Source organism: Erpetoichthys calabaricus, chromosome 5, assembly GCF_900747795.2.
Source record: "Erpetoichthys calabaricus chromosome 5, fErpCal1.3, whole genome shotgun sequence".
NCBI lineage: Eukaryota > Metazoa > Chordata > Cladistia > Polypteriformes > Polypteridae > Erpetoichthys > Erpetoichthys calabaricus.
In genome coordinates, this window is record NC_041398.2 from 10918535 (window position 1) to 10932421 (window position 13887).

The following is a 13887-nucleotide window of genomic DNA, read 5'->3' on the forward strand; positions in this document are numbered from 1 at the left end:
CACCAAACTGGACCCCCTCAACACCCTGGCTGCGCCTAGAAATTCTGTCCATAAAAGATATGAACAGAATCGGTGACAAAGGGCAGCCCTGGCGGAGTCCAACACTCACTGGAAACGGGTTCGACTTACTGCCGGCAATGCGGACCAAGCTCTGGCACCGATCGTACAGGGACTGAACAGCCCTTATCAGGGGGGCCGGTACCCCATACTCTCGGAGTACCCCCCACAGGATTCCCCGAGGGACACGGTCGAATGCCTTTTCTAAGTCCACAAAACACATGTAGACTGGTTGGGCAAACTCCCATGCACCCTCCAGGACCCTGCTAAGGGTATAGAGCTGGTCCACTGTTCCACGACCAGGACGAAAACCACACTGTTCCTCCTGAATCCGAGGCTCGACTATCCGACGGACCCTCCTCTCCAGGACCCCTGAATAGACTTTTCCAGGGAGGCTGAGGAGTGTGATCCCTCTGTAGTTGGAACACACCCTCCGATCCCCCTTCTTAAAGAGGGGGACCACCACCCCGGTCTGCCAATCCAGAGGCACTGTCCCTGATGTCCATGCGATGTTGCAGAGGCGTGTCAGCCAAGACAGTCCTACAACATCCAGAGCCTTGAGGAACTCCGGGCGTATCTCATCCACCCCCGGGGCCCTACCACCAAGGAGTTTTTTGACCACCTCGGTGACCTCAGTCCCAGAGATGGGGGAGCCCACCTCTGAGTCCCCAGGCTCTGCTTCCTCATTGGAAGGCATGTTAATGGGATTGAGGAGGTCTTCAAAGTATTCCCCCCACCGACCCACAACATCCCGAGTCGAGGTCAGCAGCGCACCATCCCCACCATATACAGTGTTGACACTGCACTGCTTCCCCTTCCTGAGACGCCGGATGGTGGACCAGAATCTCCTCAAAGCCGTCTGAAAGTCATTCTCCATGGCCTCCCCAAACTCCTCCCACGCCCGAGTTTTTGCCTCAGCAACCACCAAAGCCGCATTCCGCTTGGCCTGCCGGTACCTATCAGCTGCCTCCGGGGTCCCACAGGACACAAGGGTCCTGTAGGAGTCCTTCTTCAGCTTGACGGCATCCTTCACCGCCGGTGTCCACCAGCGGGTTCAGGGATTGCCGCCACGACAGGCACCGACCACCTTACGGCCACAGCTCCGGTCAGCTGCCTCAACAATACAGGCACGGAACATGGCCCATTCGGACTCAATGTCCCCCACCTCCCTCGGGATGTGGTCGAAGTTCTGCCGGAGGTGGGAGTTGAAGCTACTTCTGACAGGGGGCTCTGCCAGACGTTCCCAGCAGACCCTCACAACACGTTTGGGCCTACCACGCCTGACCGGCATCCTCCCCCACCATCGAAGCCAACTCACCACCAGGTGGTGATCAGTTGACAGCTCCGCCCCTCTCTTCACCCGAGTGTCCAAGACATGTGGCCGCAAGTCCGACGACACGACCACAAAGTCGATCATCGAACTGAGGCCTAGGGTGTCCTGGTGCCAAGTGCACATATGAACACCCCTATGCTTGAACATGGTGTTCGTTATGGACAATCCGTGACGAGCACAGAAGTCCAATAACAAAATACCGCTCGGGTTCAGATCAGGGGGGCCATTCCTCCCAATCTCGCCCTTCCAGGTCTCACTGTCATTGCCCACGTGAGCATTGAAGTCTCCCAGCAGAACGAGGGAGTCCCCAGAAGGTATGCCCTCTAGCACCCCCTCCAGGGACTCCAAAAAGGGTGGGTACTCTGAACTGCTGTTCGGTGCATATGCACAAACAACAGTTAGGACCCGTCCCCCCACCCGAAGGCGAAGGGAGGCTACCCTCTCGTCCACCGGGGTAAACCCCAATGTACAGGCTCCAAGTTGGGGGGCAATAAGTATACCCACACCTGCTCGGCGCCTCTCACCGGGGGCAACTCCAGAGTGGTAGAGAGTCCAGCCCCTCTCAAGGAGATTGGTTCCAGAGTCCAAGCTGTGCGTCGAGGTGAGTCCGACTATATCTAGCCGGAACCTCTCAACTTCGCGCACTAGCTCAGGCTCCTTCCCCTTCAGAGAGGTGGCATTCCACGTCCCAAGAGCCAGTTTCTGTAGCCGAGGATCGGACCGCCAAGGTCCCCGCCTTCGGCCACCACCCAACTCACACTGCACCCGACCTCCTTGGCCCCTCCCATAGGTGGTGAGCCCATGGGAAGGGGGACCCACGTTGCCTCTTCGGGCTGTGCCCGGCCGAGCCCCATGGGTGCAGGCCCGGCCACCAGGCGCTCGCCATCGAGCCCCACCTCCAGGCCTGGCTCCAGAGTGGGGCCCCGGTGACCCGCGTCCGGGCAAGGGAAAACGCCGTCCAAAATTGTTTTTCTTCATAGGAGGTTTGTTTAACCGCTCTTTGTCTCATCCCTCACCTAGGACCAGTTTGCCTTGGGTGGCCCTACCAGGGGCATAAAGCCCCGGACAACAGAGCTCCTAGGATCATTGGGACACGCAAACCCCTCCACCACGATAAGGTGACGGTTAAAAGAGGGGAGAACATCATACCAACAGTAAAATATGGTGGTGGTAGTGTGATGGTCTGGGGTTGTTTTGCTGCTTCAGGACCTGGAAGGCTTGCTGTGATAGATGGAACCATGAATTCTACTGTCTACCAAAAAATCCTGAAGGAGAATGTCCGGCCATCTGTTCGTCAACTCAAGCTGAAGCGATCTTGGGTGCTGCAACAGGACAATGACCCAAAACACACCAGCAAATCCACCTCTGAATGGCTGAAGAAAAACAAAATGAAGACTTTGGAGTGGCCTAGTCAAAGTCCTGACCTGAATCCAATTGAGATGCTATGGCATGACCTTAAAAAGGCGGTTCATGCTAGAAAACCCTCAAATAAAGCTGAATTACAACAATTTTGCAAAGATGAGTGGGCCAAAATTCCTCCAGAGCGCTGTAAAAGACTCATTGCAAGTTATCGCAAACGCTTGATTGCAGTTATTGCTGCTAGAGGGTGGCCCAACCAGTTATTAGGTTCAGGGAGCAATTACTTTTTCACACAGGGCCATGTAGGTTTGGATTTTTTTTTCTCCCTAAATAATAAAAACCACCATTTACAAACTGCATTTTGTGTTTACTTGTGTTATATTTGACTAATGGTTAAATGTGTTTGATGATCAGAAACATTTTGTGTGACAAACATGCAAAAGAATAAGAAATCAGGAAGGGGGCAAATAGTTTTTCACAACACTGTATATATATATTATATGTGTGTATGTATGAAGAAATGCTTTCGGACACTAATACTTATCAACAGTTAAATAACGACCCAACAAAAACCACACAGAATAAAATAAACTATACTCTGACAAAACTCCGAAATGGTAACCGCCTGGATGTACAAAACTTTCACAAAATGAAATCCAATGATGCTAACTGCCCGGAATTTTATGGACTCCCAAAAATACACAAAACACCACTAAAATACAGACTAGTGGTTTGCCTAATAGGCGGACCATCATACAACCTGTCAAAAAGACTTTTCCAACTACTTAAACATCTAACGGACGACTCAGATTATTCCGTCAACAGCGCGGAGTCGGCATTACAGCACTTGAATGACATATCCATCGCCGAGGACGAGATCATGGTCTCGTTTGATGTTATGTCGCTATACACCATGATCCCGATCCAACTGGCCACAGAAACACTATTAATGAAATTGGATAGCGACCCCACCATAGAGACAAGAACCAAACTGTCCATCAAAGACGTAATGCACCTAATATCACTTTGCCAAAAAACGCACTTTCATTTCAACGGCAAGTATTACACACAGAAAGAAGGCATGCCAATGGGATCACCGTTATCTGGACTCCTATCTGAACTGGTAATGCAACGATTTGAAAACATAGCTTTATCCCAGATTACACCCAAAATTTGGATACGCTATGTAGACGACACATTTGTCATATTAAGAAAGAACCAGCTGAATGAATTCTACAATCATATTAACACAGTATTCCCTGCAATCCAGTTCACAATGGAAAAAGAAATCAATCGACACATCAACTTCCTGGACATTTACATCAAAAGAAATAGTGATGCCACCCTGACCACAAGTGTTTACCGCAAATAATGCTACGCAGACAAGATCCTACACTACGCCAGCAACCACCCAGTATCTCATAAACGGAGCTGCGTGAAAACCCTATTTAAACGAGTCCACACACATTGTAATACCAAGGAAACAAAAATTAATGAGAGACGCTATCTGTTTCAACTTTTCACCTCGAACGGATACTCAAAATCATTCATTAATCGGAGTCTACACAGCAGACGCCAAAGGAATCAGCATACAATCGACGTAAATCAGAACCCCCACCCCACCTGGCATTCATTCCCGTATCACCATAATGTGTCAGAAGGCACGGCACGCACCCTGACCAAGTGGGGCATCAAAATAGCACATAAACCCACGAACAATCTGCGCATGGTCCTGTTTAATGCTAAAAACAAGAAATCGACAACCGAAACACGAAACGCAGTTTATAGTATTCCATGCAATTCTTGCTCAGCTGTATACATAGGACAAACGTCAAAAAAAATCTCAACACGTGTACAGGAACATCGCAACGCCGTCAGAAGAAAGGACGCACTACCTTTGATATATGCACATACTAAATCGACAGGACACACATTCAACTGGGACAACGTAAAAGTAAAATTTCAGGCCAGTACAAAAAGCGCCAGAGATCGGCCGAGTCTTGGCTATCAGATGAAAACGCCATCAACAGACACTTGGACATAAACCCAGCATATGCCAACTTAAGAAGGACATATAAACAATGATTAAACTATACAACACCCCCCCCCCTCCCCCCTTGATCATACTGACTTAGCCATCTCCCATGGAGCCTTGCGCCAGGTTGGGGAATCATCGTCCACCAGGGAGGCTGCCACCAAGCGTCCCGGAGGAGGTATTGAGCTGCCCATGCTGCAGGGGCGTCCCTGCCGGGCATGGGACCCGGCTGTCCTTCACAGTAGATATGTATATATATGTATATTTGTATATGTATATATATGTTTACATAACCTCTTTAACACACTACTTCTCCGCTGTGAAGCGCGGGTATTTTGCTATAAAGAATATAGCGGAGAATGGTTTAAAGGAGTACATATTTAAAATTGGTGGTAAGAGTAAATTGTTTGGCAAATGAACCTCTTCATAAAGAGCTAAATGAACACATCGAAGAACTGTTATTTGCGTACAGCCACCGAAACTTTGTAACGGCACGAGACTTCAGATCACGTGTCTGCAAAAGAACCTAATTGAGGCCGCTATTTTTACTGGCAGTGGCTCAGGGGAGGCAGTTTTTATTCCTCGCATCCCCATTATACCCTCTGATCTCCCATTTCAATTCAAACACCTCCAATTTCCAGTAAGGCTCTGCTTCGCAATGACAATTAATAAGTCTCAGGGACAGACCCTACAAAAGGATGGCATTGATTTGAGACAAGATTACTTGAGCATACGTTGCATGCTCAAGAGTAAGCTCAGCGCACAGCTTGGTCATATTACAACTGAAGGGGCGAACTGACAACGTGGTATACAAAGAGATCCTTAACAAATAATTATTTGTATATTTTCCCTCAGTTTAAAAATGTTTACTTTTCTTCTTAATAACAATTGTAAGGCAGTACTTCACCACTGCGAAGCGCGGGTGTTTTGCTAGTCTATACGAATAAAAGGCAAAACCCTCACTGACTCACTCATCACTAACTCTCCAACTTCCCGTGTAGGTAGAGGGCTGAAATTTGGCAGGCTCATTCCTTACAGCTTACTTAAAAAACTTAAGCAGGTTTCATTTCAAAATTCTATGCATAACGGTCATAACGGTCTACAATGTCCGCCATGTTATACTTTCTTATTTATGGCCCCATCTTCTTGAAATTTGGTAGGCGGCTTGCTTCCCTGTGCTAACCGAAACCGATGTACGTACTTATTTCGGTGGTATGACACCACTGTTGACTGCCATATTGAACTTTCCAACGGTCTTTGTTAATTAATGGGCCCATCTTCAAGAAATTTGGTACGCGGGTTCCCAAAGCTAACTGAATCCTACTTACGTACATATATACGTTCATAGCCTGCAGCTCGGTCCACACTCTGAATCCTCCAGGCACTCCTGAGCATAATCTAATTTTGAAGGTTGAGGCACCAATGTTGTTACTGAGAAACTTACAGCCACCGAAACTTTGTAATGGCACGAGACTTCAGGTCACATGCCTGCAAAAGAACCTAATTGAGGCAACTATTTTTACTGGCGGTGGCTCAGGGGAGAGAGTTTTTATTCCTCACATCCCCGTTATACCTTCTGATCTCCCATTTCAATTCAAACGCCTACAATTTCCAGTAAGGCTCTGCTTCGCAATGACAATTAATAAGTCTCAGGGACAGACCCTACAAAAGGTTGGCATTGATTTGAGGCAAGATTGCTTTTTACATGGCCAACTGTACATTGCATGCTCAAGAGTAAGCTCAGCGCACAGCTTGGTCATATTACAACCGGAGGGGCGAACTGACAACGTGGTATACAAAGAGATCCTTAACAAATAATTATTGGTACATTTTCCCTCAGTTTATTATTTAAAATTTTAAAGCAGTGTTTCGCCACTGCGAAGCGCGGGTATTTTGCTAGTATAAATAAAAAGCACAAAGATGGAGCACAATGATGACGTCTGCTGCAATCAAAGGCTGTCATGTTAAAGTCACTTTTGAGTCGGAGCTCCGTCTTCCTCAGTCACAGATCTGTAATGAACACCCACTTCTGGTGACATTTTATAGTGGTGTCACAAAAGAGGCGGAGCTTAATTGGGGATGTGGAAGTGACGTCACTCGTCTTGAGGCCTGTGAACTCATTGAAGTGATGACATTAGCAGGAGCAGCACCCTTTCCACTCAGGGTGTGATTTCTTAACTACATTGAGATCTTAAGATGTCCCCAAGTGTACCTGCTTGTTATTATGTATAAAATACAGTATATTTATGACATTGTATATCAGGACAAATACCATGTCATGGGGTTCAAGGGTCCCTCTGTAGACCTCCGCGATCAAGCTGTGGTGAGGCAAAGATCAGCACAAAGGTATAAAGCCATTTGAGTGTTCCCAGGAGCACACCAGCCTCAAGAATTGTGAAATGGAAGAAGTTTGGAGCTACCACGACACTTTCTAGAGATGGCCAGTCTGAGGAACTGGGAAGGAAGGACCTTAGCCAGGGAGGTGACCAAAAACCTAATGGTCACTACAACAGAACTTCAGAAGTCCTCTGTTGAGATGAGATGAACTGTAGGAAGGACGGCCATTTCAGCAGCGCTCCACAAATCAAGTGTTTATGGTGGAGCGATTAGTGTGATATCCCGAGTAGTAAGAAAGCCACCCCAGCCTACACTCTGGACATCTGATAGTTTATGAACTGAACAGGATCAGCGGAGAGATGAGACACACACAGAAATTGAAGGGTGAAAGGTGCAAGTTTATTTACAAAAATGCTGAACAACAAAAGTGCAGTCGTGTCAGGCGGGCTTTGATGTATTTTCCTTCAGCACTGACACTTCCTTAGAAATAAATATAAAGAAAGGAATCATATGGTGTATTTACAAAAAACAGTGCACTCCTACAAAAACTACACACACTCCAACAATGAAGGTGGTCTTACTAAATCTTTGGCTCAAGAAGTTCATCCAACAGGAAAAAAAGAAAAAGAAAAAATAATGCACACAAAAAAAAAATAAGTGTGTGTATAAAAAAAGAAAAAAGCAATTACAGCAATCCCATAATCAAAAACTATCCCAGCACCAAATAAGTATATACACCTCCACCCAAAAGTATCACCAATAGATATATAACTATATGTACAAAAGAATATCTACAAAGCCGCCAACATCACATCTGCTCCTCCAGTAGCTCAGCAGTTCTTAATCCTACCTCACCTTTAGGTCCACTGACAACCCCTGATGGCCAGCAGCTCCTTAAATATCACCGGCGAGATCATCCAGCCAATCTGCCACCCCGTCTACCTCACTCATCTAACCAGGTAGACGCTGGCACGTTCACGCCATGCTCCACGACACGTCCTGAGTAACTTTCTATTTAAACTCAAACCCCTGCCGGTCGCGCGTGTAAACCCCCCATGGACTGCCAAAGGCTATTCTGAGCTCAAGCACATCAGTTTACGACTCTCGAGTAAGTAACTTCAGTTATTTACAATACGGGATCCCCATCTCTGACTCTGAAAATGACGACTTTGTCTTTCAGGAGCTCCACACCTTAAACCACCGGCGCAGGGCAGGCTGCTAGGACACCAGCGTGTGAAACTGAACACGAGCGGAGGAGCCCGTACTGGCCATGATACAGCTCCACGTGTGCCCAGAGTCACCGCGCCTCACAGTGCTCACCCGCTAGGCAACCCGCCGATCCTGTGGCAGCGCCTTCAACACACAAACGGTAAGCACACTTCCTTTACGATGGCATACATTTAACCTTATAAATAACGCTGATAGGTTTAAGGCTTCTTTAACTTAAATATTGTAATGTGCGAGGTCGGACATTACAACACCAGTCAGAAGATACTCTCAAGTAAAGACAAATGACAGCCTGAGAGCATCAAGGGAAAGATTCAAAGATCTGTGGAGAAAAACATTGAACTCTTTAGACAGAAGACCAGGCGTTGGTCACCACCCGCCTAATGGCATCTCTACAATGAAGATGGTGGTGACAGCATCAGGCTATGGGGACAAAGTGACAGGTCAGAACTGAGGGGAGGAGAAGTGCAGTCAAATACAGAGAGGACCTGAATGAAGTGTCTGAATACTTCTAGGAAGGAGACGTTTCAGTTTTGATTTGTAATAAATGTGCAGACCTTTCTGAAGACCTGCGCTCACTTTGTCATTATGGTTACTGAGTGTAGACTGATGAGCACAAAGGCACATTAATCCATTTAAAATTAAATCAACAACACGGTAAAGTGTGCAGAAAGTGAGGGGGTCTCAATACTCTCTGACTCCCTGTATATTTATTATTAATATCAATATTCAAATCGACATTTGGCCTAATTTGCCAGCCCTTGTATAGTTTATAAATGATTTATTTGAACTCCTCTACATTTGTAATACGTGTTTAAGAACTAAACTAAGATCCCACAATGCCATCGTCACAGTTTCTATTCTTCTTCTCTTTTCTTTTGATTTTCAGATCATGAATTTCCAGTTTTCACCCTCCCGCCTCCTGAACCTCAGAGCAGAGACGACTTTTTAAAATGTGAGTTTGTGCTTTGACTGAATGGATCATCACAATAAAAATCATTAAAGTTTTAATAGAGCAGGACAGGCTTAGGATATGAAAGTCTGAGTGTTGTGTGACTGAGGGGCTGAGAGTGATGGGGGTCCTGTGACTGGTGCATTATGGGATAGAGAGACTCAGGCAGTGAATCACCAAAGTAGTCTGTTGACCCCGAGTCTTGATGTGTCAGAAATGTTTAAAAAGGAAAAATAAAATAAAATCCACGTCATGGGGTGCATTTACTTTATCACATGACTGTATATACAGACACAGTATTAGTTTAAAAATGAAGCACAACTGTATGTGAAATAAGTTAAAGCTGACAAAACTCCTCGTCATCCTCCATTCTTTACTCCACAGAGCAGACACTTTGCTTTGAGTTCTCGACTTCACAAAATTTAAACATTAAAACAAATTAAAATGGCAGAGAAAATTACTGGGGGTCCGTAGAAGTTCAACGACCTCACTGGACTGTGGTGACATCTCAAGCTGACTGATTCTTCTATTGAGTGTCACCGGGGTCTTCAGTCACTCAGTCAAGTCCTCACTCTGCTGTGTTGTGTCCTTGTGTGCCTCACACTGAACGAGGACAAGAGAAGAGGAGGAGATAAAGAAGGTCACAGCTAAGGGTGGTCAAGGTGAAGACTGCAGGACCACCTCTACAGAGCTTCATGTTCCAGTGAATACAGCTACTAATATTCTCAAGATTTTTTGGGGACAGTAGCCCACCTCCCTGATGAGACCATCAGAGTAAAGCTGACCTCATGGATAAGAATGAAAGTCAAAAAATAAAAAGAGATGACAGGAAACACACAAAAGAAAGAAAGAAAGAGAGAGACAATGACAGATGGGAAAGGCACTATACAATAGATAGATAGATAGATAGATAGATAGATAGATAGATAGATAGATAGATAGATAGATAGATAGATAGATAGATAGATAGATAGATAGATAGATAGATAGATAGATAGATAGATAGATAGATAGATAGATAGATAGATAGATAGATAGATAGATTATAAATAGTAAATACTGATTGCAGCTTTTATACAAATAATTGATGTGGTTGTGAAGTGTGACAGTGGATTGATTTTAAATTTATGAGGTGGACTGTGACAATAAAACATGTCATTTAATAAAGCCAGCGGTCAGTGTGGACAGTCCATTAGAACTTTGACCTCAGTGGTGACCTTATGTTGTTTCTTATCATTTCTGACGACTCAGATGACTTTCAGATGACTGACTTGCCTGCCTTTCTCTTTGTTGTCTGTTGTTATTTTTGTTTTTTACGTTGTCTAAATTCCATTACTTACCACTAACACTATTTTCTTGTCCCCTTTCACTTCATTTCCTTTTTCTTTTCAGTCTCTTAGCTTTGAGCACACACACACAGTCTGTCACATTGCTAATTCACTGTCACCCGTCACCATTTCACCATCGTGACACTTTTTATTTTTTTCCCCCTTTTTATCCCCACCTTTAATTCTATTTTTGAGGTCTTTACCTTTTTTAAGGCCATTTGTTTCCTTGTCCTTCTTTATTCCTCCTTTCTTCCACTCCTTCCTTTTCACATTTCTGTACAATTTCTGTATTGTTATTTTCCTGTTATGAATCCCCAGTTCATTCCTCCACCACCACATATTTTCTTTTATTATTTTGATCATTTTCCATTCCCTTATTGTCATTTTTACATTTAACTCCTTCCCTACTAACCATACAACACTCCTTCTTTTGTCATCCCCTCTTTTCCTGTCCTCCCTTTCCATTCCTTTAACCCCTCATTCCACACATCTTGTGTCTTTTTGCAGTTTCTAAACACATGCTCTGGTGTTTCCACCTCTCAGCAGTTCTCCCTCGGACATATTGAACTTTTCGTGACTCTCCTTTTGTACATGGCCGCCTGCGTCGGTAGGATTTCATGTAATGTCACCCACCCGAGGTCTTTTTGTTTATTCATTAATTCTTTGTCTTCATTTTGCTGCCACACTTTTCTTGCTTGCTCTTCAGTGAGCTTTTGGATTTTTAGTACCGTTTCGTCTTTTCCTTTATATTTTTTTAGGTCTTTTTTCTTATTCCATTATTTCATTTTTAATAATTTTGCTTTTCTCAATTCTGTCCCGAGCAGATATCTGATCATGTCTGCTAATTTCCCCGTCTTATTTAACGCCATTTTAACAACAGTTGCTGTGAGTCTTAAAGCCAACTCCCTTTCTATATTCAGATCCTCTTTCCCTCCATTTTCTCTCCATTTCATTTCCTTCCTCCTTGCCAAATTTCACATTTTGACCCCCATAGAAACACAAAATACATTCTTATTATTCATCACCAATATCTTCCCTTCCATTGACAAGTTCCTTATCCTCCAAACTCTGTTTGTTTGTTGATCTTTTTTCCATTTCTTTCCACTCCATCCTCTCCGTACTCTCGTCTCCAAATCTTATCCCTAATACTTTCTCCACATTTCATCACCTTATTCTTCCTTGTGGTTTTTCTTTCCATTTCCCCAAAGGACGCATTCCCTCTTATTGAGGTGTAAAGTTGAACCTGACCCCCTCCATAAACACTTCTGTATGTTCTGTTACTTTATTTATACTCCATGTATCTCTGACTATTATTGTTATGTCATCCATATATGGAAACACTTTTATTTGTTGTCCCCCCCTTCCTGGTACTTCAACTCCTCTTATATTTGTGTCCCTCCTAATTTTATTTAATAAGGGCTCTATACACAGAATAAACAGCACTGCTGACAATGGACACCCTTGTCTTACTCCACATTTCTCCTGTATCTCCTCTGTTAGTTTGTTATTTACTTTTATCTCACTTCGTATATCTTTATCGACTACTTTTATCCAGTCCAGAAAACCTTCATGAACTCCCATTTTTTGGAGTATCTTCCACATATATTTCTGTGCAATTCTATCAAATGCTTTCTCCAAATCTAAATGTAATATTGCGACATGCAGGTTTCTCTCTCTCCTGACATTAATACAGTCTCTTAAGACACAGCGGTTATCTGCTGCACTTCTCCGCTGTACCACACATGTCTGCTCTTCTTTTATTACATTCTCAATATTTGTTTTCAATCTATTTGTCTAAACTCTTGTCAATATCTTCTTGTCTGTTGTTGTCGTTTTATGATTTAATTTTTAATCCCCACAGATTCTATCCAATTAGATGAGCTCTTTACTATTAGTGTCTGGTCAGCGCTGCTCCTGATTGGCTCTTGTTAATTGTCTGTGTTGTGCTCCGCCCCCAGTCCCGTTACACACTCCCAGATTTCTTCACTCGTTTTCTTTTCTCTCCTTTCAGACTTCTGTCCCCTCACTCTGGATATCAACACGGCACACAGAGCCCTCCGTCTGTCTGAAGGGAACAAGAAGGTGACATGTGAGAGGACAAAGACTGAATATCCTGATCATCCTGACAGATTTGACCGCTGCGCCCAAGTTCTGTGCAGAGAGGCTCTGACTGGGACTCGCTGTTACTGGGAGGTGGAGTGCAGTGGAGTCTTCATGGTGATTGGAGTCGCATATAAAGGAATGAGCAGGAAAGGTTGGAGCAGGGAGTGCGGCCTTGGAGACAACGACAAGTCCTGGAGTTTGCAGTGTTTTCATTCCAAGTACTCTGTGTGGCACAAAAACAAGGAGACTGTAATCAGCGCCCCCTACAGCCCCAGAATAGGTGTGTATCTGGACTGGCCTGCTGGCTCTCTGTCATTTTATAGTGTCTCACACACAATGACCCTCCTGCACAGGTTCAACACCTCCTTCACTGAGCCCCTCTATCCAGGGTTTTATCTTAGTCAACACTGCAGTGTAACAATCAGCCATCTAATACCATGTGACCACTGACCAGTACCCTCCACCGGTCACTTGATGTCCCCACAAACTCAGGTGTCTTTATGTTTGCAGTTTGGGGTCAAAATTAATTTTACACTATAGGTGGGGGGGCAGCACCTCTGTGAGTGAATTTGTGGATGAGAATGCGGGGGGAGTGCGGCTGTCAGGGTTTCCATTATTATTGGGTCTGAGTAGCCAATCAGGTGTGTGTGTCATAGTGAGGGGCGTAGACACCTCAGACCTACAAATACCAGTCTGACCAGCAGGGTTCACTGATGATTCACAGCCACATGTCCTTCAGGCTGACACCCCAACTGCTGTGTCCTCTGAGTGTCACTTAATGTCACCTGTCAGGCAGTCTATAGAGCGCCTTTCAATAGTGCTGCTCCAGCAGGACCACATGCCTGGCTCAGTATCCAGAGCCTCATTCCAGTGACTATTTTGGAGCACAGAGTGACAGAAGTGACAGGAGTGCTTGCCTCTGAACAAACATTGTCTACCCCTCTATTAGTTACTCCGGTGGTCTGTCACCTCTGAATGAATTCACTGTGAATGTCTAAAGTCGAGGACCCACCGCTCAGTCACATGTCGGCCATACTGATGGAGTTTGGTGTTTTACTGAGTCACTTGGTGTCACATTAGACATTAAACTGCACCTCCTCCTTGTTGTTCCCACTGTCACCCAACTTCAAGGAGACGAGTCAGCTTTCTGACTTCA

At 44.9% G+C, this 13887-nt stretch overlaps 1 protein-coding gene across 1 annotated transcript in view; it reads left to right on the forward strand.

Annotated features, from left to right (window-relative positions):
* The window catches only part of LOC127527837 (tripartite motif-containing protein 16-like), a 108344-nt gene extending 94676 nt beyond the window's left edge, over window positions 1–13668 (forward strand). The window contains exon 6 of the mRNA XM_051927938.1: window positions 12640–13668. Coding sequence (XP_051783898.1) covers window positions 12640–13181 — 542 coding nt within the window. The 3' untranslated portion in view covers window positions 13182–13668. The remainder of the gene's footprint in view (window positions 1–12639) is intronic.
* Window positions 13669–13887: the final 219 nt, after the last annotated feature.